The sequence below is a fragment of the Dromaius novaehollandiae genome, chromosome W, assembly GCF_036370855.1.
Source record: "Dromaius novaehollandiae isolate bDroNov1 chromosome W, bDroNov1.hap1, whole genome shotgun sequence".
Lineage (NCBI taxonomy): Eukaryota > Metazoa > Chordata > Aves > Casuariiformes > Dromaiidae > Dromaius > Dromaius novaehollandiae.
In genome coordinates, this window is record NC_088130.1 from 71,338,069 (window position 1) to 71,363,012 (window position 24,944).

Here is a 24,944-nt window from a genome sequence, read left to right on the forward strand (position 1 = left end):
CGTGTGCTGAATGCAGACTTAAACCCAGACTTGCTCGGTGCCTATCCAGAGGGACCTTGGGGTTAGATTCAGGCCCTCAGAATCAAGCTCTGTCCGCTATTCCTGCAACTAGTGGGGAAACCTTTTCCTCCCATAATTCTTAGCTTTTCAGGAGGTTTTTGGTATTGCCGAAAGGACGCCTGGTAGAGGGAGAGTAGAACGCAGTTGGTTCTTGTTGATGTTTTAGAGTTTGACAGATGTTCAGTCACTGACAAACACTGCGTCGGCTGCTTAATCTCTGCTCCATCTCCCGCTCTCTCTGCCCTAATCACTAAATTTTGGCAGGTCATTCTTTTGTTGAAGCATACATGCCTGTTTTTTTAACTTTATTTTGAAATTAAACTTGTAATTGTTATGGCTGTTTTGCTTGGAAATGTTTATTCATAGCTACGTGTATACTTTTTCTTTTCTTTCTTGGCTCAGTCTTTACTTATGAACCTAATGCAAGATGAAGATACAACACTTTCAGGAAATTAGAGGGTATCTTGAATTATTTGTGTAATAAAATGGTATATGAATTTTGTTGAAAAGAATCTATGGTTTTATCTGAGAAGGCATTTGCTATGCACTTACTACACACTGCAGTACACATGTATACCAAACATGTATGTAGATTCCAATTTACAGTGTTATATAAGTAACATGATTCCAGGCCAGTTAAGACAAGTTACATAAAAAAAAGCATATAGTCTCTAAGAAAAATACAAATGAATAAAGCTTTACCATAGCTGTGTGAATAAATGAGTTCTCATCCTTCCAATCCCTTTGGAGTTCTAGTTTTAGATTTTTTTTTACTTGTTTATTTTAAAAGTAAATTGTACCTTGCATTCTTCCATTTACAAGCATTGTGTAATCGTAATCTGCTGTAGGACAGTGAATACTACAACTCCTTGAAGTGGATCCTGGAAAATGACCCCACAGAGCTGGATCTCATGTTTTGTATAGATGAGGAAAACTTTGGACAGGTACGTGAAAGTTATCCAAAAATCTGTACTTCTGTCTTACTGTTGGTTGCTGCCAAAGAGCAGTTAAATACTGAGCAGCGTCTCGTGGTTTGTGGACTCGTCGGGACCGCTGGTGTTACTGATGGGAGCAGGCAGGCTTTGCATCTCAGCCCGACTTTCTTCCTGTCCTGCCTGAGGCTGCAGGTGCTAAAGGAGGAAATCACGTTCTTGCCAGTGAGCAATACTACATCTTTGTGAAAAGCAGTGCTTCAGGCTGACTAAAATACTCACAATAATGGGCAATAAAGAGGGTGTTACACAGTTTTTATTGGAAAGTAGCCTCAGCCTGGGACGGTTTGGGGTTCTGTAGGTTGAAGATGCTCTGGAAGGACAAGGCAAGTGCTGCAATTACAGGCAGTGAAGTGCCTTGTTTGGTCTTTTATATTACACAGTCAGATGATACAACAAAAAGAAGTATGCGTATTTTAAAAAGGTGCAAAATCTATGGGTAAGTCTCTGTTACAACCTGAAAGTATTACATATACATTTAAAAATTGAGAAATGAGTAGATGGCAATATGGTCTATCAGCTGCAGCCACAGTTCATTTTATTGGTAGAAGCTGTAGCAACAGCTTATGCTACAGTTTGTCCTGGGTTTACAGTCAGCCTGTACCAGTAATCCTATGAAACCAGGCCTCAGGGATCCGTCCCAGTTTCTGGATGGAAATAACTTGGGTACAAATAAATGTTCCATGAATAGGTAGGTATATGTGTTAAATTTTATTTGAGGACCTAAAGGCAAATCAATCATAGTTTGTTTTACATCAGCTCGGAACTTATTTGCCTACCGTAGTTGTTGGGTTTCTGGGTCCGTGTCCCCCCCCGTTTTTTTTTTTGTTTTTACCTAGCTGTGGAGCTATACTGTTTTGTGGTGCATGCATGCATTTAATGACAAAACGTACTGTATTTTGTATAATATTGGGAATTTTTAATACCTAGATATGTTTCTTATGTTAATTTGTTTATAAGTATGTAAGTTCTTTTCTTTATTGCCTTCAGTCTATGTTTAACTCACAGGCCTACATCTCTTGGCTCCAAGTCCCCGTCTTGGTAGTGAGGGCCACAGTGTGTTTTTTAAACTGGGCTGCAAAATTTCAAAACCTAAGTACACAACATACTGTCAAGAACATTTTGATCTGTTTCTCAGTGCTTGCTTTTTTCCTGCCTTAACATGGAAACTAACAGAAAATTCATGGAAATTGCTTGTATTTTCCATTACATGTTACATGGAAAATAACAAGAACAATAAAGTCACAGGAAGAAAAGTTCTTGTAATGCACTGGATTGTTTGTTGGTTCATTTTTATTATTTCCTATTCTGTAATGATTTAACTTCAAATTATTCTTTTACTGCCAGCTTTCAATTCTGCTGGTAGAAGTTTGTTCTCTGACTTCAGGTCAGTCAACTTGCTGGAAATGTTTCTTGCTCTTTAACTCTTTAAAATGTCTAATAACTAATTTTGTTATTGCCAGCAAATTTAATTTGATGTAATTTACAATAGATGCATATGATTCCCAAAACATTAATCTTTTAGACTTCATTCTTCAATAAATGTGACTCTGTATAAGCAGCAAGTGGATCCTTACTAGAGAGTGATGCATCATAACAGCAGCAACAGCAACCTGCAGACCTACCCAGAGCGTCTGTCCTTCCGCTTTCGGGGAAGCTTTACAAACTGCCTTTATAAATAGCTACAGGTTGAGACTCCTTGATTCATTTATTTCTTACTCTACCCTCTTATCATTAGATCTTTCTAAACATTGTTCTAACAGGATTTATAATTTCTTCTGTCTTGAACATAATACATGTGGGTTGTGTTTTAACGCTCCCTTGATACAATTATAACAACAGTACATGAGGCAATCTCTCTTTGTCCTCCTTAGAGAAATAGATTGGTTTTTTGGAAATAAATGCATCAAAAATGTCTTAGTTACTGTTTTCAACACTTCTTCTCACCTTCTTACTGCTGGAGTCCTTCATAATACGGCAGGTATATCTAAATTTTGGAGATTAAAGTCTTTGTTAATCTAGGAGTCCACCAAATGGATTAATCCTTTGTTAATCCAGGAACCACAAAGTGCTCCAGCAGCAGCACAGGTTCCAGGTCTGTGCTCTGATTGCGCCTAAGTTCAAGTCAGAGAGAACCTCTGGTGCGTAAAGGGCTTCGCGCCTGCTCGTGCAGGGCCCTTCTTGCTAACAGGAACGTCAGCTCTGTTCTCGTTATTTCAGTGTAGATTTCCGGCGCTGAGCCTGGTAACAGAGTCTTGCTGTATCTCAGAGGGACCTGACAGTTTTAGGTGGCTTTACAGCAGTAGTGATGAATGAATTTGTAGTTCTCTTGACTAACTTCTGTTTTAACTTATATATAAGCTCACTGAATTACAGATTCCAATAGTAGCAGATATAATAGCTACGATCTTCTGGTAAGATGCAAAGTGCACACGTGCCAAACTTTACCCAGAAGCAGCCTGAAGAAGGCGAGTAGTACAAGGATGGGATCTGGTGCAGTGAGGAGGACTCTGTCTAGCTAGAGGCATCTTGTCAGCCAAAACGTAGCTAAGAGGTTTTCCAGCAGTTCAGATGTTGCAGAAGATGGCAAATGCTGGCTGCTCATTGCAACGTCAGCTGCTGCTGCGTGTGCCGCTGGCTGCTGCCAGTTCTCTGGGACCTACGAGAAGTCAGGAGATCTTGACTCACCTCCATTGCCTTATCTGCTGCTAAAACTACTAAAACCGGATAGAAGCGCCCTCGGGAAAACCGTTTTAAGAGATTGAACTGCTTCCACAAGGACATGGGGACATAAGACTGAGATACCTGCTTTGCTGTTAGCTTCAGTATTTATTTATAACTTCATTTATTACCCAAACGTTTTCTGGAGTTAGGGGAAAAAAAAAATCTAATGTCTCTTTTCTTGTTGCTACCCTTCCTTTCTTAATAACCAACAATAGGGTTTTGATAGTTGTTACTATTCAGTAAGAGGTTACATACAAAGAAACATGCAGTAGATATTTTAAAGATGTGCAGGATGGAGAGCATTCTTCAGAAAGCAGAGAAAGGAAAGGCCTTTGGCTGTTATCTTCATGGCTCTGAAATGTTACCTGTCATTTCTTAACAGCATCAGTGGTCAGAAAGAAACAAGAGCCAAAAATTCTGCTGCCATCCGTGTGTGCCGTCATGTCTGTAGTCTTAATGGTTTTGTCCTATTTAGTCTTGAAAGCACAGCAACCCTTTTGCTTAGTTCTGGGCTATCATCTCTGATCTTTGTGGAACTACAAGATTAGCTGCGTTTCAGAGGTGGCAGCGTCCACAGTAATAGCTTTTTCTTAATAGTATGATTCTTTATTTTTTTCCACACAATAATATGCATATTTATCCAAATAGACCTCCTGGTCTGTTTTACTATGTGTTGAAGCATTCAGTGTTAACCCAGTCCTGGAAAGAGCTTTCCAGCTGCCGCCTGTCACAGCTCCATTTGTTAGTTAATGAGTTTACTATCTTACCTTTGCCCAAGCATAACATCCAATTTAATCATGCTGAGATTAGTAGCAGCTTGAGAAAGGCGGTGGTGAGTTTGGGCGCGTAGTCGTGTCCTGCTTACTGCTAGCAGAACCGCGCTTTCCACCTGGCAGCGCAAGCTGAACGCAACAGAGCAGCAGCAGCAAAACAGCAAGAGAGTTGCTTTTCCTCTTCCCCTGCGCAAATGAGCGTCCTGCGTTCTGCGTGAGAAGGGAGTCCCGTGTTGTGCCTGCGCTGTGCGTTAACACCAGGATCTGCACTGAGAAAAATGCTGCTCCATAGCCGCTGCTACGGAGCGTGTGGTTTGGTCGCTCTTCTGTGTGTGCACGAAAAAAAGCCACCAGCTGTCTTGGCTGCCATGGCTTTTGTGGTGCCTATGCAGCATTAATTCTGTTGAAGTCTTGCTGATAAATTACTTTCTTCAGAAATTAATGTATTGTTTGGAGTTGCTGTACTTTCTTGTGAACTGTAATGAATTTGGTTTTTTTCAATCTTACGCTCTATGGTGACCAGTCTATAAGATTTTGCCATTTTATAATCTATGGTCTGTGTTTTCATTACCCAAATGAACCTGCTGTTAAGGACTCAGAGTTTGCTCTTGAATGGTTGGTGTGTTCACCGGCTAGTGAGTATGGTCCAGGGTTCGTTCTTACGAGTGACCATAGAATAAGTTGTTCTTAATGATGTCATCTCCAAATGTGAACTATCTTGCTGTCTCTAGCTCTTATGGCATGATAATATTGTGATACTACTTTTAAAACACTGCTCAAGACTAGTGGATTTCATGAGAAATAAGTCTGAAATAATGCATATGTTTTGTTTTGTTTTTTTCTTGTGAAATACAGACGTATCAAGTTGACTTGAAGCCACATGGGTCAGAAATCATGGTAACCAATGAAAACAAAAGGGAATACATTGAGTACGTATATGTTTATGGAATTTGTCCAGTGTGACAAAGCACAGCGGTGCTCCTCTTGGAATGTAAACCGCCGTAGCTACTGCAGCACTCGGCACAGCAGATCGCCAGTGGAAAGAAAAGCCTTTAGTAACGTAGTTTCTTGACATACTAATGCTTAGCAAGTTTGACTGTTAGCATTAATTGTTCTACAAGTTCACTGATGGAGGTAGAGCATGACATGCAATGCGAAGCATACAGTATTTTCTTGACATATTGTCGTGAGGAACTTTCCAGAAGGGGAATTGCTCTAGACTCTTCCTAGTTGATGAAAAGGAATGGCACATCTTAGAAATGGCACATCTTGGATGCAATAATTATAATGTTAAACTAGACATCTGAATTTCACTGAATTTCATGCCTTTTACTGTCTGTTGGCAGCTAGCTCTGCTTTGCAAACTTCCAGTGTCGCGGTGAATTTCCACCGCAGGATCTGCAGTTTGGCATGATGGACCGCAAGGTCACAGAGTGCAGATCGAGTCCGGATCTGAGCACTAAACTGGCTAAAGAGAAAGAATGGAAATAGGATAGCAGTTTATCACATGAACGTTTGCTTGCCATTTTGGTTGTCGTTCAGGGAAGGGCTCAGGAGATCTGTACATGTTTCAGTCTTTCTCCTAAGAGAAGCTGTGTCCTGGTTTGTTAATCCCATTTGCAGTGTTCTGTTACGTGACCTGGCTGTAATGGGAGAGCAGTAAGAATTTTCTGCTTTTATGAATTCTTTTCTACTGTTACTTTAATGGCAAGGAATATGTTTATGCTGTCAAATCTTTAGTTTTTCATGCACATCAGTTATGTTTGCAGATGCAAAATATTAGACATCATAAACATTTCTTAACTCCATCATCTCCACACAGTGCAGTAAAGAAAAGCTCTTTGAAAATGCACAGCTCAAGGTGCATGACTGAACTACACGTACATGTAGACCCTTCTTGCACGGCTAGCCACAGTCTTGTTGTATATAATCAACAGTGGTGTTTGTGTTCTCTCATTTGGAAATGACTTATGTAAATCGAAATTCTTCATAGAACTTTCCCCTGGAATTCCCTTATGATAGCACTAGTCTAGTTGGTGGGCTGAAAGAAAGAAACAACACACACCCACACCCACACCCACACCCACCCCAGGTATAGTCACAAGTGTAAATTTACTTTTGCTTCTTTGTCTTCACGTCCCACGCAAATGGTGCGTTCTCGTGTTTCTGTAGTATATGTGGTAGTGTGTGGATACTGAATGAAGAATCATCGTCCAACAGAAAACTTAATATTTCATTTACTTTTTTATTTATATGTAATTATTGCAGGAAAGAACGAAAACATAAACTGATTAAATAGCTACTAATTACAAATATATATTTTATATTATTTCTTTAAGCATTGTGAGTGACCATCAAATGAACACTCTCCAATGCTGTAATGTCATTTTTGAATGTCGTCCAATATACATTGACCAATATAAGAACAAAAATAGAATTAATTGAACAGTTTTTTTCTGAAATCCCCTACGTAGTCAGGAAACTCGCTTCTCCAGAGTGTCACCCAAAGCTGCTGAGTTCAGGTGAGCCCAGAGCTGCTCTCTAGGGTGGCCGTCGTCTCATCATCTTTCTCTGCCGGGTGCACAGACTAGACCTGTGATTTTGGTACCAGTGCCGCTATCAACAATTGGCCAAATGTAAACAGACGATTTATGTTTAATTTTAGGGTTTTTTGCCTACCAGAACATAAAACATTCAATTCAACAAATACTTGCTGCCATTTTTAGTAAGTACCTCCTCGACGTGATGAGCAAACGTTATAATTGTAATATTCACACCAATTCGGCCTGCAGCTTGCTCGAGTAGGAAGGGGGTTTCTGAAGCCTTCACCCAGCGCCTGTAGGGCGTTGTGCGGTGGTGGTTAGCGCTGAAACACAAGCAGTGTCTGCTGATACTGCAGTTGTTATCCATCTCTCTGTTTATTGACAGACTGTTAAATGCAATTCTAACTGTCCCCAATTTTGAATTAATATCCATAGGCACAAAAAGATTAATGGCATGTCATCTGCTAGTGTTACATCAAAAATTTTTAGTGATAAAGAAAGGTCGTATCTAAAAAAAAAGTTGAATTATGTGCAGAGTTTTAATATCACATGCTAAAGTGAAAATATTCATTACTAACCTTGTTTATACTAGTCAGTGATTTATTTCAACAATCTGAAAAGTCACGCAAGATGAATTTGAACAATTAATAAAAGGCTGTTCATTTTCATGTTTCACAGACAGGAAAACTTCAGCAGGAATTGGAGGGATTTTTCCCTTCCCAACTTCTGTTTACTTAACATCACAGTATGAGGGGAGATAACTGAAGCTGTAAATGAGAAACTGAAAATATTACGGTAGTTAAAATCCCTGAACACTTTGTTCTCAGCCTCCTAATGAATGTGTTTGTTTCTCTGCTCCAGCCTCGTCATCCAGTGGAGATTTGTAAACAGAGTTCAAAAACAAATGAATGCTTTTTTGGAGGTAAGGTTCTTCTAGCTGCTGCTTTTCACCCAAAACATCTTTCAAGTTTATGGATATTTTTTTGAGAGTCCAGAGTAATGTGTTTTGGGTTTGGGCATTTTTTTATGTGGACTTCTTATAAATCTGTGTCCGGATGAAGGGAGTGGGGAGCTTTGTATGACTGCACGAGCTCTATAATGCTTATGTTTTATGGTTTCATATTTTTCTTTTCATATGGTCGTTCTCTGTCAAATTTAAATTACTTGAGCTTGAAAACTTTTAGTGATTAATTTTTAAATTAGAGATTCGTAATACTTTCACAACTGTATATTTCATTTACTTACCTTCCCTGAAGTCAAAGATCTTGTTAAATAAAAATTTAATTTTACATGCTATGAGAATTTTAACTTTGTTTTGCTTTCTTTTAGGGATTCACAGAACTTCTTCCTATTGATCTGATAAAAATTTTTGATGAAAATGAGCTAGAGGTGAGTATGTTTAACTGACTTCTAGAGACAATAGATCAGTAACGCTTGTTGCAAATAGATGCGTTATATTCTGGATTCAGTAAATTGTAACTGAACTGGGAGGCAAAGGTGCTTTACTTATGGTGGGAAATGAGTTTTTTCCCTCTAATTAATGAATCTATTAAATAAAAAGCACAAAAAATATTAATTATTCAGTGAGGCAGTTGAGTGTGTGTAAAGCCGCTTGTTGAATTAATGCCATTATGCCTACATTGGCCATGTGCGTTTTGAGCAAAACGCTACAAAAGATGCTGTCACACAAATCATACCTAACGCTTGTGTTGAACAGTCTCTCTCCAGTAAGGTGAAACACTGTGCGCATTCTCCTGGAGAGAAGCCCAGCTCTCCTTGTGTTTGCCCCGCTTGGCTGTTTAAAAGGGCAGGCAGCAGAGGGAGAGGGTAACAGGTTTTTCTGGTAGCATGCGCAGGAGAACACAAAACCATCTTCAGTTAACACCCTCACAATTGCTTCCACATACAGTTACTGATGTGCGGCCTTGGGGATGTTGATGTTAACGACTGGAGACAACACACAATCTACAAAAACGGTTACTGTCCGAACCATCCTGTTATCCAGTGGTTCTGGAAGGTAATATTGTTTACTGCACTTGGCATCTCTGTAGTTCTGAAAGTCAGAGGTACCGTACGGTGTTGCGGAGTCTGTTACGAAATCTGTCTGTTTTCTTCACGAGGACTGCTGAAGAGTGCGTTTTTATATGCAGGAAATGACAAGGGTGGTACTCATCAGAGACTATACTAGAAGTAAACCCAAGCTGTGAAGTCTGGATCTTTGGTTTTATCTAAAGTGTCTTGAAATATTTGTGAAGTAAAGTATTTTTATGAGAAGCATATAACAAAGTTCACAAAAAAACTACTAAAATATTTTTTCACATAATAGCAATAGATTTTTACTTTTCAAAGGGGTGGCTGTTTTCCTTAAAATTATGGGAATCTTGCAGCTTAGTACATGCATTCAAAGTTAATTTCTGAGTTTCTTATGTCATTGTCATGACCATGTATGCTATAAACAAAGAATATGTACTTGTATTAGCAATCACCACGCTACAGTAGCATGAAGTTTCACTGATCCAAACGGTGAGATGGTCCCAAAAGTTTTGACTCTGAGGTCCTCATAAAGTATAACACTGATCTGGGGGGTTTTTGAACCTTTGGATTGCTTTTGTCTGATCTTTGAGGTGTTTCTGTCTTCTTTATTATTATTTCTTTATTATGCAAATAAAGAATTTACTTTTTTTTTTTAATGGCATCTACAGTTATATTAGCGCAAAGGCAGTGACCGTGTATCTTTCTGTCAATAGGCCGTTTTACTGATGGATGCTGAAAAACGGATTCGATTACTGCAGTTTGTTACTGGGACGTCACGCGTGCCTATGAACGGATTTGCTGAACTTTATGGTGAGCTGCTTTCCGTTGCACAGATTATTTTCCTACTGGAATGGCTGCAGGAACAGACTCGCAGCGTATCAAGGAGAAAACCTGGGCGCTACTGGAGTACAGTGGTAGCCAAGCTCTGACCCCAGCTTAAGACTTCTCCTTCTTGATGCCATGAACCTCTGGGAACTTGGGGAGCACCTAAAGAGGGGGTACAGTTTTGGACACCACAGGTATTATGTAGACATTTTCCTTGCCCAGGAATGGATCAGCTTCTGCTAAGCAAATTTTGACTGTCAACAGGAATAATATCCATGGCATATGAGGAGGAGGAGGCTGTGTTTTTATCCAAGCACTTTAATTTTTCAACATTAATGTCTGAGCTTACTTCTTTGGAATTTTACAGCATCTCTATGCAAAGGTAGCTCAATGAACTTAACAAACTAATTGGATGTGGAAATGAAGAACAATGTTTGTATGTGCTTTAATGTAATTTTGACTTCAGAGAGTTTGTACCAGCTAATTTGTACTAACTGAAAATATAACCTGTAATTTGTGCAAACATTTGATTTTGAAAATAACATTTAGGTAGTCTCTGGAGTGTCCAGTAATTTAAATGTCATGTTTTTCATTTTTAACCAGGTTCAAATGGTCCTCAGCTGTTTACAATAGAGCAATGGGGAAGTCCTGATAAACTGCCCAGAGCTCACACATGGTAAGTCATAAAGGCTTAAATTAGAGCCTTTTACTCTCATCATGTTCCCTTTCTCATTTTCAGTGATTTTTTTTCCCCCCCTCTTCCTGGTAAGTGGGTTCAGTGAACTCCGGAAAGTCTGACTGGACAAAGCACAGCCACAGAATAGTCTTCTTTCCATAAAGAAACACCATTCTGTAGAATAAAAGCCTTTATGAAGGAAAAAAAGAAAGAACCCAAAAATGTTCCAAAACGAGCCCACCCTTTTCACTTTTCAGTTATTCTTTAGATTTTACAGGACCTTTTCAAAATCTTCTTTTGAGTGTTTATTCCTATTCTTTTTCTTCCCCAGAGAGTAGAAAGTCTATCCTGTAAATTCAGAATCTCTCTGCTGAGTCCTTGAAAACATTTCAACTTTGTCAGAAGGCTGTTTCCTATCAACTGAATATGCTTTTTCTTTTTTTCTTTTTTCCTTTTCTAAGCAGGTTTTAATAAATTCCCCCATTCAGTTCTGTAAAGAAAGAAGAAAGATGGTTATTTCTGAAAACCCATTTTGAAAACACAAGCATTTAGCTAGGCTTGCAAAGGACACTATGGGAGGTTGCCCACGTTTGGACAATAAGATATATCCTCTATTAAGACCTCCAAATTATTTAACCTTTCTATTTCTTTAAAATTATGTACATTTTTCAATTATTAAATTATTCTTTTCCTTCTAAATTTCAGCTTTAATCGCCTAGACTTACCTCTTTATGAATCTTTTGAAGATTTACGAGAGAAGCTACTTATGGCAGTTGAAAATGCTCAAGGATTTGAAGGAGTGGATTAAAACAGCAGCTTTTTTCCCCCCTTCAAGCAAGTTCTGCTTGCACTTTTGCATTTGCCTAATGGACTCTGAGTGACTATGGCAGAACAGTTGCACAATGTTGGTTCATGGAGCAAACACTTCTACAGTGCAGTTGCCTAAATTCAGAAGTTTGAACTATAATCTGTGGATTGTTTTTCTGACATTTCCACAGCAAATTACCAACTGGTTAACATGTACTCTGATTACATTTCAGCAAGACTTGTTCTATTTATGTTGTGCCTCTGTAGGCAAAGCCCTTAATAAATATTTTACATAATTTCTAATGACAATGAATGGAATTAATCATTTTACAGGTATAGTATTACAACTCATGTTTACTTTTTAATTGATTTAGACTTTTTCAGATTTTATTTCATTACAATTAAATATCATATACTTGGAAAAATGAGCATTTTTCTTATCTTAATTTCATACCAGACTTGATGCCAGTGTCATTTTTTCAAAGTGCATTTTGAGCCTCATGTTCCCAAACCATTAAAGAAAATAGGAGAAAGCTATGTTGGAAGTTTTCTGTTCATGGGCTGTATCAAGAGCAACTCTAAAAACCTTTTCACTGAGCACATAAATATTTTTCTGTATCCAGAAGAAGTAAGGATTGGATGTTGCTTTTTTGTATAGATAATAGAATAGTTAAAAGTCAAGAGAGAATCATAACATAGCATGCCGAATCTCATGTTCAGTAAAGAAATTGCCTCATTATTCCTTGGTAATATTTACATGTACTATAAAACATTTTGGGGTAGGGTTGGCATTAATGATTTTAGGAAAATATGCTTAACCCTGTCATTATCTTTGTACAGTGATTCTTTTATTATCCTTTCCTCTTTACTGTTTGCAATGGAGGCATTTTGAATGAGACCTGACACCGCGTGATTTGGCGCTATGGAAAACAGATCTGTTTTGTCTCCTATTTGTATGCATTTGCTAATGATAACTAAATAACTATTTTTTGTTTGTTTCTAACTGCACCAACTCTAAAGGCACTTTATGTAACACATGGAAGTCATATCTGTTTTTTATCATAAACATTAATGTGATTATATTCCTTCTCACTGCACATGTCTTTCTGGTGCAATATCTATCAATTGTGAATTTGGCTGCTGCTGATGTATAAAAGAAAAAAAACAGATGTAGAGCTGAGCCTGCAGACATGTTCTCACCAGTTGTTTTTGTGATTTATTTTTTACTTAATCACAAAGATTTATTTAATATACACTGCTATCTAATCAGTTTTGTTACTATGACATGTTGCATGCTTAAACTATAATGTCTGAGTTGCATCTGTTGTGTGATGGATTAAAAGTGAAAGATTTGCATTTGATCCACTGAAGTTAAGTGGTTATCATACGACCAGGAGCAGGTTTGAGGGTGTGGCTTTAGCAATTGGAGTGTGGTCAGTTTTGTAAGTTTTGCCCACATACTTGCTACGTACAGGGTTTTTCTCCCCCTAAGAATCCAGTCAGTGCTTCCCAAGCAAGATACCACATGCCAAAACAGAAAATTTCACCTCATTGCCGACAGCTTTGTTACTTGCTCTTTCCCCTGCCCTGCACGTGACACCCACGGGCAAGTACAGTGTACTGCTGATAATGAGTGGCAGTCCTTGACGGCAGAAACTTTAAATACTTCAGCTACAAAGGCTACTGGAAGGAAACTTAATGGTGGTAACATTCAGCAAATGTTTGCATCTTAGCAAAAACTCTGAAGAGCTAATAGGTACATGGAGAAGCTCTTTTTTTATTATTGGAACAGAGGTTAGGATTCATTTTTTTATGAAATGTATTTTCTGACATTCCTTTCTGACATTTTGCATTTGGTGAGCAGAAAAGCTTAAATGTGAGAAAGAAGTGGACTGCACCCTGAGTAGACAGGGAAACACTACACGGACGATTTATCTAATGGGAAGGGGGGTGGGGAGGGCTAAATCCAGTTATTTACACTGTCTTTCTGTATGTTAAGCATTGCTCATTACAGCATGGACTCCCTCCAGGGAGGTGTCATACTGCAGAATCTCTTTTAGGGGGAGGGAAGAAAAAAAAAAAATCTCTTTACCTGGAGGATCTTTATGTCATTGGAGGTTATGTTCAGGTCCAGTGCCCTGTATCAGAACCTTAAGAACACCTGGATTTTTTTGTTACAGAATTGACATATAATCTCATTATAGATGGAGGATGTGATCGTGCAGTAGTTAAGTTGGGGTGGAACTAGAAGTCAGGTTGTGTTTTGAATCTGATACTCCTCTTGTTGTGATCTTGCTTTACTCCCTTCCCTTCCCTCATCCTCAAATTCTAAAACAGAGTTTACTAATACTTACCTACAGCAGAGTCCTTTCAGACAGTAGATGCTGATAGGTATCAAGAATTACACAGTGACATCAGACTAGAAAGGGCTTTTTTTTGTTGTTGGGGTCATTTGTGTTTGTGGGTTTCTATAGAAAATTTAGAGTGAATTAGCCTAACATCTTTCAGATCCACTTACCTACACAAGCTGGCAGACGCTGCAGAAAAATCCCCTAGGTATTACAATAGGGAGTGACTTACAGTGTAGGAAGCATAACTGATGTGTGCTTGGATTGGTTTATTTTAAGAGAGGAGATTTTTCATTTTTTAGGAAAAAGTTTAACATTACAAAGAAAGCCCTCGAGGTTTGCCATTAATGTGGCTGGTAGCTTTGATTGCACCATGGGAAATGGTCTGAACTAACTCGGGCAATAGTGTCAATGAAAGCTGATATGTAGTGTCCCCCATGGACTTGTACAGCTCATGCTGAAATTTGTGCCATTTTGGCTTTTTTGCCATTAATGCAAACAGTTAAATAAATGGTAATTCCTCTTGTGCCTGCACTTTGGCATCGCAGCTCCCACCTCCACTGCAGACCTACTGCCCTTGTGCAGAGCTGGTGCAGCACCACAGTTATCTCCCTCAGCTTTTGTTTTGCAGCCAGTTTGTTCAACATGCCCTCCAGCAAATACAAGAGTCAGGGTGAACACACCAGAAACTAAGGCGCTGGCTTTCTGCTAGCTGAGCTAGCTACACTGTTACTGCACAGCACTGCTGCCTTTTGCCTTTAGGGGTGCAGCTCTGCAATACTGCAGGCACTTCCATGGTAGAAGCGGAACGACCCATTTCGTGTTGGGGCCCATAAATAATCTAGATTCCATGTCTGGAAGTTAGTGTGATTATGTGTAGGGTAAGCTGATGTGAATTGCTCAGGCCAGACCCCTTGGTGCATAAAGCTTTTATGTTGTGTATCAGAAGCTGCCTTGTTACCTGTAATTAACAGGCTGTTACTGAGAAAGCTACATCCATAACAGTCTTGGTTTGGTCTGTATTTTGGGTTTTAGCCATCAGTGTAGTTACATAGATCTAGCTGGGCTGATGGAAATCTCTAGTAAAATGTACTCTTGGTGGCTACCTTGATGGCTAAACCCTGGGGCAGATATGCACCTTGCATCAGCCAAAAAGTTAAGATCTCCTATAGTGTGACAAAACCCAGGGCATTTTTGCAGTGAACTGTATGAGGCCTGGTATATGTCCTTAGCTTTGCAAAGCAGCACCTGCAGAGAAAATTCGTTTTCTCCTACACAGCTCTGTAACATAAAGCCTAAGTGCTGTTACTGAGAGCCAAGACTGGATTCCAGACTTCCCTTTCTAACACACTGTAGACAGCTGGAATCCTCCTGAAACTCATGCAGCAAAGCCTGAAGGAGCCTTTTTAAAAAAGTGTCCCAATATGTCATTTACTTAAAATAGCATCTAAAACATAATAAAGCAACTGCTCCAATAGGACTTGTACCATAATACAGTGCCTTTCTTAACACAGTTAATTTGCCTTAATTTACTCTTGTACACTCATAGTTCAGCCCATTCACCACAAAATGACCCAAGAGTATTTTAATAGCTTCTGTCCAGCTCCAATGTTTGGTCAATAAATAGTAATCATGAAGCTGGTACATACAGCATTATTTGTCTGCTTTTGAGAAGCCTTAAACAATTCATGAACACTTAGTCACATTATAGCATATGGAGCCCTGTAGCTGTCACCTCTTGTTCACGGCAAGGCTTTTAGATCCGAGTGCCCTGTGAGGTTGCCAACTAATTAGTATACACTATACCTATCACAGTAACTCTAGTTTGCATTGCTAGCTGCTGGAAATTGCTTCTACATAATGCAATGCAACAAAATCTGGTACTTTAACATTATTTTTTCCATCTCTCTCCTCCTGACTGCTCAGCCCTTTCTGACTGATAATCGTGGCTGTGGAGTTCAGGTTACCTTTTTCTGATGCCATGGGTGAAGCCCTGATGTCTCTAAAAGGGCCAGGAATTGTTAGGAAATGCAAAACTAGGGAGCAGAAGGTGAGGTGGGGAGAGAAACTGGATAGTTGGTCTGCATTTCTAATAGTCAAAAATAAGTAATGAAGCCCCTGTGAATGCTAGAGCTAATTATTAGTATGTATAGTGCAAGAAAGGTAGAATTACCAGATTGGACATCCTAAGTGTACATTAGTTTTCTTCTCTTGTTTGTTAATAAAAAAGAAATTTCCTTTTGTATATAAAATTACAACAAAACCCCTACAGTCTTCAGCTCTCTGTTATGATGTTGCACTAAAAAGTGATGCATGTTTGAAATGCATGGGGAACTTACTTATAAAACTGGAATTTAACCATATTAATGTTACATACCGATCAGATCTGTCATACTGCACATACAGCCTTGTTAGATAACACAGCCATCAATGCAAATCATATTTAGTCATATGTCTATCTATAGACATCTAACCAATCTGTTTCTCCACTGATCTTCCACTTACATGTTTTTTTTTCCTTTTCCATATTATTTCCCTGTAGCCTTTGCTCCTTTTTTCTTAACATTTTATATATATGTATATATATAAAATATACACTGTATGTAGCCACATACAATAGTGTGTTGCATTTTTATACTTCTTAAATCCATTCTGTTGGATTGAAAGAGGCCTGTGAGCAGTCTGTCTCTGGCAGCTCTATCGCAGACACGCCATGGTGGGTAGGTTATGATTCTCAGACCCCAAACGGAAAACTCCAGAAAGTGATGTTATGTTCTGTGTTTGTGAACCTAAAATTTTTACTCAAATTTAAACCGGAGATTATTAATATCTCCAAAGGTGAATAAGAGTTTCAAACATTCCAGATAAATTCACACTTTCATAATTTTTTTTGTAAAATTGCCTCATAGTAGGCAGCAATTCAAAATTATGCTAAACTACCTTAAAATTGATTTTAAAAATACTACTTACAGATAATGCTCATTTTCACAATTAAAATAGCTTTAAACTGTGGTTGGATTTGATACACTGTGGGGAAAGGTTTTTGTTTAAGGGCAAAAAATCATTTTTTCCATTTATTTTCTTAAGTGAAGGAAATTGTAGTTTGTTCTCCTGACAGCAAAAGCTCAATGTGACAAAATGAAGTTGTTGTAATGAAATGATGCAACTTAAATATTTAATAAAGAATTATGGAAGCTAGAGCATTTTATACTTCAAATATATTTTTTGTCTAACTGAAGCTTTGTTTTGTTTTGTTAAAAAAAATTCTAGTATTAAGGTCAACATTTCCTGGAAGGCCTGGGAGGTGCTTGTGCAAGCCAAACTGTAGTCACAGCTTTACCTGGTTTATTTTTAAGTGATTAAAAACAGTGGTTCCCAATTTTTTCTCCGTGATCCTCAACACTTTCATGAAACAGTAATACATACTACGTTTTCAGCTGAAAAATAATATATCCCTGAGAGAGGTTTGTAGTAAATTCTGGGCCACTGATGCAAAACAAACTTAACAAGGCAGTATTTAAGATGACTTTTCTCAAGCTTTAAGTAGTGGAACAATTAATACAAGGTTAGTGATGATGCAGACACTTCTGAAGCATCATTACAGCAGATACAGAACTGCTGTCTCTCCCAGCTTCTCACTGGTATCCTTCCTCTTCTGTCACTACTTCTAATAAAAGAACAGCAATATTGCATCCGGCCAAGCTTAGAAGTTCTGTTCTTGAGTTATCCAAGTATGCAATGAGCACATACGCAGCAGACTCACAAAATGTTCCTTTTTAAGCCGTGCCTCAAATCAAAACATTCACACTATCATTTTTCCTCTATTATTTTTTCCATGTTTACAGTAGTTCTCTGCAGCCCACAAAAAAAAGTCCCCCTCCAAAAATTAATGTATGTACTACAAAGTAGGTAAGTTAGTCAATAAATGAAACGCAGCTTATTTTAACAATGCAAGTCTATGCATCATTGCTCATCTTTTTTTTGTATTAATACACAGTGCTACAATTCAAGAATCATATTTCACTAACAGCAACGGAATTAATTTTGCCTTTTCTGTTAGTCAGTATGACAGCCTAACAATTAAAAAAAGTCCTTTCTGACTTACCAGCTCACCTTAGAAGTATGGTATTTTCCTCCTCCGCTTGCCATCCTTCCTAGTATCAATGCATAAGGCAGGTACAGCTCAGCTGGAGTATATTATCCATTAGTCTTAATTACAGAATTAACATGCAACTTAGCTCTCAAACAGCTGCTAAACTTTTATGAGCTTCACATTAAGCATCACTACATGGATCTGACTTGCACTAACGTATGTGAAGGGCCATGCCACTTTCTCTTAATTCAACCCAGAAAATACTGTCTGTATTCACTGTTATGAACAGAGTTCCTAATGAGCTCACTAATGCCATATAACTACCCCAAAACACCTGTGGCTGACAGCCTATTAGGGGTTGCAACTGAGGATTGGGGGGGGGGGGGGCAGGGGGGGCACATTATGGTACATCAGCTCAACTTGCTCTTTCAGTGTGACTTAGTCCTCCTTATTAATGCACACAGTCTCTTTACCCTTCAGCAGTACAGCCAATGTATTCCAGAACAGGGTAACATTGCTTAGTAATAAACTTCAGTTTTCAGACTGTAAATTGCTTCATGCTTTGTTTCTGGTTCTGTAACTTGGCATACTTGCACAGTGGTCCAGCTACCTTGCTGCTGACCCCAGAGCAGCAGCTCATCTAATCCCATCTGAGCTGCATGCCCTTTGCGCCTGCCTGCCCTTTCCTCCCTCGGGCACTGCTCCCTGCAGGGGCTGCCCCGGCTCTGCCCCCTTCTCCAGGAACTGTGCAGTTAATTCTGTCAACTAATACTGCGCCCTCCCTTGTGCTGGAACTAGCTCAGCGGTGGGTTCAATGTACTCCTTTACAAGGGCATACATCTTTGTGCTATAAAGTGACACACAAGGTAATACCAAAATATAGGATTAACAAGGACCCTTTACAAAAACAAGCCAGCCTGTCCCCCTCCAACATTATCCATGCCTCTGCAATGCCATTTGTATTTCCAAATGGAAATGAAAAATTAATCGTGGCAATGCAACTTTCCCAGTGGTCAAAGGATGCCTGTGCTAATCCCCGCTCTACCAGTCTCTGTGCCCATGGCATACATCTATGGATGAGGGGGTTTGCTGCTGCCGCTTAAAAAAAAGTTAATATATTAAAATCCCAAATAAATATATATATGTATCTACAATACTCTGTAGCCACCCGTAGGAGACGCTGCAGTAACTATATTAGCAGTGAATAGATTATCATGTCCAGTAGTGAAAGTTGGTGGTTTGCTACTGTTCAGGCAGTAATTTATCAGATGACAGGACACACACAAAAAAAAATTATACTATCAAAATTAATTCTTTTTTTTCCTCCTCTGGTGTCATAATAGGGAGAGCCATACTAGATCAAATTAAAGCTCCAGCTGAACAACAATGTCTGCAGCCATTAATGGATTCAGTGGAACAGTAAGTGTAGGGCAAATGGTAGTACTTCTAGGAAATGCGCTTCCAAATACAAGTGACATGCAGCTCAAGGAAGAACTACAGTGGAGAACCCTTTTTCTGGCATATAAATAGCCATTGAATAATTTTTCCCTTTTTCCTTCCCCCCAAATAAATAGTTTTTGGAAAAAAAAAAAAAAAAGAAAGAAATTTTAGCATTCACAGCTTCTTGAGCAAAGAGTGCTTGACCACATGCTGTGCAAATGACTGTTTTGAACCTGACCCCCGTTGCTTTTACCCAATATGCCCTAGTTCCTGTGCTGCTCCGTGATAACAGGTGGGGCACAGGTGTCACGTACAGCCCCCGGGCCACAGGTCCCGTTGCTTGCCCCGGCTTACGGCACCATGCCCCTGCAGCATGGGGAAGCTCCAGGGCCCACCACATTTCATGCTCAACAGCTGCAGCCTGCTAGCGGAGAGTCTTATTTCCTACAAACGCATCTGGATCCCGGCACAGCCTCTCAGTCCTCGCTGCCTCCCACAGCATCACTCAAATCAGCAATAGCTATATTCCCACGGCAAGAGAAACGGGATGCTAACAGCCTCTGCAGCTGGGTCACTCCAGCAGAAACCAGTCCTAGCAGTGGCTCAAGACCTAGCTAAGGGAAGAGATAAGTGACAGCAAGTATAGGTGTATTTATGCCACTGATGAAACATCCGCACGTGCTTAGCATTCCCTGCTGTTACAGAACCCGGTTATCCTGTCTGATGGAAACACAAACGTACATGTGGAAATTAAATAATGCACTCCAGCTGCCAGGGAGGAGCTAGAGGAAACCCCCCTCCCCCCCCAAAAGAAAAGGCCAGTAGGGCCAGAAGACAGCGTCAGGTACCTGTTGCCACTACAGCATTAGCTCTCCTTGTGTGCGGTAGTGCCTGGCTGCACTTCAGCCGTTCTGCAGAATAACTGGGCAGATAAATATCTATAATGAATGTCTGGGCATTCACACACATGCACTGCAAAGTTTATCTAAATTATAGATAGTCAGACATTAATTGGGTAGGGTGCACAGAGTAGACCAATAATCAATGCGAGAGTCACAGTTATTGTTGAGGACTTACGGTTAGAACTGTATTTAATGAATATTTGGGCATTGAAAAACCTACTGGCGCTCACAAAAGCTGAAATTTCTTTAAAATGCTGGCCCACGCTCACTTCTCAAAGCCAACCCCTTTTCTGTTTCAGCAGTTTTGAGTGTTTTAATTCCTGCTGAAGGACAAGCTGAATTTCATTCTCCTTTTTCATTCCAAAACTGAAGCTACATAAAACCACTGTCATTTACATTCTTGCCTAGTGCAATCATGGGAAAGGCACCCAGGGTTTGCTAAGGCAACCTAACAGAAAATGCTTCTATTTCAAAATGTCTCCTATACAAGGAACACAAAGATAAATAATCTCTTGATGATTACCCTTTTCCCTAGCCTTGTACTTGTTCAAATTCAGCATATTCTTGATCAAATGCATCTTCTTTTTTCTAAAGCCTAACTTATTTTTCTGCAGTTTTCTATGGGTGTTTCATTAGCCTGACAGAGTAGACTCAAGTTCAGAGTGCAGTGCAATATAAACATAGGATCTATTAATAACAAATACACACTAGTCTGTTATCCTTATCCTCTATGTCGTACCACAACCTTAGTAATACAAGTCTTTGATACTGAATTTCAGTGCATTTTCCTGCCTTTCATAATTCCATTAGTGTCTAACAACCAACCATTTTCATATTTTATGCCTCTAGCTTAGTCAACATGTATATTTGTTTTAATTTTCCTGAGTATCTAACCATTTGTCACAATGTTTTTGCCAAATATGTTTGGAAGCAAAGTTCATTGAAACATCCACCATTATTTCCAGCAAGTTCTACTACGAAAGCAAAGAGGAAGACAATAGCCGCCTTACTAGTAGTTGGATTTTTCCACTGATTGAAGCCCAGATCCATCAGAGCATGCAGCTTTCTAACTCTTACTCAATCAGCAAGTTAAAACACCTAAAAGGAAGGCAGACACACAGTACCTTTGTAAATCTAGACATTCTACGTTGTATCTTAATAAGCTGTATTATAACAACTGAACGGGAAGCTGAGGGCTTCATAAAGAAGTTATTAGATGACGTGTCGTGGCTATAGATGAGACGTGGTCAGTCTCCCTAAGCATGGGTACAGGAGAAGAAAGGCTCCCCTAGCAGGCAGCTCAAAGCAAGCAGGTTACCCTTCCTCATCCTGCAGCGGAGCATCCTTATTGTCATCCATCTCGTGGAAGCCAAGGAAGCCTACTTTCTAAGTTAGGGCATTAAAAGAAAACAGGGGCAGGACATGGCATAAATTCACAGGGACAGAAGTCAGGTTAACCATGCAACCTTAATCTTTAGCTGGCTTCTGCATGCTCAAACCTGGTAAAAAAGAAATTTTCCTTTGGATCTGAACAGGATCAGAGCACTTGACCTTGTGGAGGGCTGAATGCACTGACTGTGAGTTAATTTAAAATTTAGATGTAAGGCACATTTGCAAAGCAAGCAATGACCATTAACTCAAGCTAGTACAAGTAACTCAAGTAGCCAAGACACCGTAACACGTATGAATAACAGAGCTATAAACATAATAGTTGTACTTGGGACGCTGGCCTTGTACTATCACAGCACACACAGAATAGCACAGGCTAAAACCACACCTTCATTTTTGCTGTGTATGTGAGAAAATCTGGGGCTTCTGAATTGTTCTAATTTGGAGTACCTACTTGCTCCATTTTGTTACTCTTTTGGGCTGATTATATACTGCAGTGTGTGTGGATATGCACACATCTGTATACCACTGTATGAGCTTCAAAATTTTCCTCTAAACTGTGGCAAACCCTCATTCTCATTCTACAGCCCTCTATCACTACTGGATTAGCTAGAGTTCATGCCCTTGCAGAGAAATCAGTTTTTAAACAAAAGACAGAACTTTGAACCCTGGACTAAAGTTAAAGAATAACAGAGATGGATGCTAGATCAATAGTTGGCAAATATTAGTCTCATGCAGCAGACGGACCCTTCCTGCTGTGCTTCTAACTATTTTGGTATGCTGATGGAGAATGTATATTTAGGTATAAGGGTTTCTTTACTTAGGGGGGAGGGAAGGGGGAGAGGGGGAAACACCTTTGAAGCAGCTAGAAGTTAATGTTTCCTGTTCTTGTGCAAGTCCAGGAATTTTCTTCCTCTGCTGTCCATCTAGAGTTCGCTGGAGAATTGAGGGCTACTTGTTCTGACTCCTAACAATGTTTTCCCTATCTTCTACCGTCCCAGTCATTTTCTTTGCTCCAGTGCTTTATCTTTGTGAACAACAGTGTTTAAGAAAAACTGCCAAATTTTAAGCAGTTCTACTTCCTAATCAACCTTGCAGATGGTACATTGTCTGTGGTTATTTAATGATGCAAATACAAATTGTGATAACATTGTTATCTCAAGGGCTTGTTACACACATCTTGGCCTCAATATTTCCCAACTCTGCCCCCATGTAGAAAAAGAAGCATGCAGGCTAAATCATGATTCTTTTTTCTCTATTTATAAAGGAATGTGCAATTTGGTGGTGAGATGGGAAGTATCTCCCTATTGCTCCTTTCTGTCTTTTGATCTGTAACAATAGTATCAACCCTAGCATCATCAGCTGGGAAGACAAATTTGCAGATCATCTATTCTTCAGTGAAAATTAATCACCTCCAAGACAGGAAGCCAGGTAATGTTACATTACAGGGAAGCAGCTCAAGACAAATCAAAGTGTTCCTCAGAAACCCAGGGGTGACAAATGCTTTCTTGGCCAACATTTGCACAGGACCAGAAAAATATGAACCATAAGGGTTTGCACTCAGATGCAAATGCTCTATGGTTATGTGCTCTTAATAACCACAATTTGACAACATACTAGCACAGAGAAGAACAGTTAAGATAAAATGCAACTCTCTATTTAGTTTTTTTGGACTCTGAATTCTTGGTTCAACAGAGAAACTGATCTAATAACCCAGAGGCTGGGGGGCTGTGCTTCCTAAGCCAATCCTTTGTCCTTGGACTTTGACAGTTGTTTCAGTGTCCAGCCTCTCTCTGAATGCACAAGCCTGAAATCTCAGATCAGATCCAGTTCCCAGATCTCTGGCCTCTGATGCATGCACAGGGGCACCTCAAATCCATAAAATATTGTTTGCTGCCATGGAGAGGCCACCTGGACTGGAATCAAACTCAAGCTTCCAGCTGCAGCTTCTCTGCATATTATTTCTTCATTTGTTCAAATATCTGAGAGCAGATATGGGAGATAAATAACCTTGCACAATACTTAATGTCCCTAATAAATACACTGTAGTTTGGGAGGCTGTATGAGAGCAGAGATTCCCAGCAGCAACTAGCACTGCCTATATTTTTTTCCTATTAGTGTTAGTGTTGTCTTCAAAGTGACTATGTTAGGCCAAGAAATGAATGTTCTTAAAACTCAACCCCATATATATGTACATATACACACACACAGTAGATAATTTTACCATACACAATGAGATTCGTGAGGTAGACGTTCATCAGCTCAGTTTCTGCTCATTCTCACTACAATGTTCTTGTTTATTGCAAGGCAAGCACACTTTCTCCTTACAGCATCAGCACAAGTAATTTTTTTTTCTTTGTAGTGATAAAAGCATGATTTTTCCCTCTGCATTTGCACAGAGCAGTGAGCACAAAGTCAGACTCATCTCCAAGTAATACTCACAGCAACATTCCCACCAGCTTCACTCCAAAGATCCATCTTCTTAATTACCTTACTCTCCCACAGCTTTCCCTTGGCTCTACAAGAAAAGAAAGGAATGAAGAAACAGTGCCACACCTACTCCTAAGTTTATTTTAGCTCACGTTCACAAAGTTTGAGAATATTGCATCCCTTATGCTTGCCCCTTTGTCCACTAGATAAATCACTATAAAAGAGCAGCAAACCAAGCCTATCACCAATATCCAACCTTCCATAAGAAGTACTGCTGGGTGGAAGCAATTCAAAATACTTCAGAGGGCAGATAGAATATATTCACTAAGGCTTAGGAAATGAAAGTTTGTTACCTACTGTATCAGACAACAGTTCAATCTACAGCAGCTTCTGTGCAAATATTTCTGGCACAGCCCCATAGCTCTTTCTCACAGAAAAAGAAACCAGGCAACACAAGAAGGTATGAGGGGGGTGAGGGGAACGAAGGAAGAACTCAGCTAGATTGCTAACGTAAGTAGCAGTCCACATCAAGCTGCACTTGCAAGGAAAACAAGTACAACTTCTAAGTGAGGCCAGAGGTCTTTCTATGCCTACTGCATGCACACATGCGTCTTAGCTGAAAAAATTCAGACTGTTTCAAAACTTAACAATTTCTAATGACAATTTTTAATGACAATACAACACCAGCATGAGTGACATTTAATGGAGAGGACCAAGACTCATTTCACTGTCACAGCAGCTTCCAATTAATCTGAAGAAAAGAACAATTATCCAGTTTTCATGTTGAACAGGCTTTACTAATAAAAACACATCTTTGTGTCCTTACAGGCTATATAAAAAAACCCACATATATACATATTTACACACACACATATATATATCTCCATATCGCCTTTTATCGGTGCCAC

The 24,944-nt window shown here is 39.4% G+C and overlaps 1 protein-coding gene and 1 long non-coding RNA gene across 9 annotated transcripts in view; one reads left to right on the forward strand and one right to left on the reverse strand.

Moving 5' to 3' along the window:
* LOC112985186 (NEDD4 like E3 ubiquitin protein ligase) overlaps positions 1–17,020 on the forward strand; it is a 197,431-nt gene extending 180,411 nt beyond the window's left edge. For all 8 annotated transcript variants that reach the window (XM_064500254.1, XM_064500253.1, XM_064500255.1 and 5 more), the window contains 8 exons: positions 909–1,004; positions 5,405–5,478; positions 7,954–8,014; positions 8,422–8,481; positions 9,002–9,109; positions 9,840–9,936; positions 10,555–10,627; positions 11,333–17,020. In XM_064500254.1, coding sequence (XP_064356324.1) covers positions 909–1,004; positions 5,405–5,478; positions 7,954–8,014; positions 8,422–8,481; positions 9,002–9,109; positions 9,840–9,936; positions 10,555–10,627; positions 11,333–11,435 — 672 coding nt within the window. In that variant the 3' untranslated portion in view covers positions 11,436–17,020. The remainder of the gene's footprint in view (positions 1–908; positions 1,005–5,404; positions 5,479–7,953; positions 8,015–8,421; positions 8,482–9,001; positions 9,110–9,839; positions 9,937–10,554; positions 10,628–11,332) is intronic.
* LOC135324293 (uncharacterized) lies at positions 6,865–24,451 on the reverse strand. Its single transcript, XR_010385661.1, has 5 exons — positions 24,394–24,451; positions 24,049–24,124; positions 21,228–21,315; positions 7,143–11,117; positions 6,865–7,106 (listed from the first exon to the last, which is right to left on the reverse strand). It is a non-coding gene; the product is annotated as an uncharacterized LOC135324293 (long non-coding RNA).
* Between the last annotated feature and the right edge of the window lie 493 nt (positions 24,452–24,944).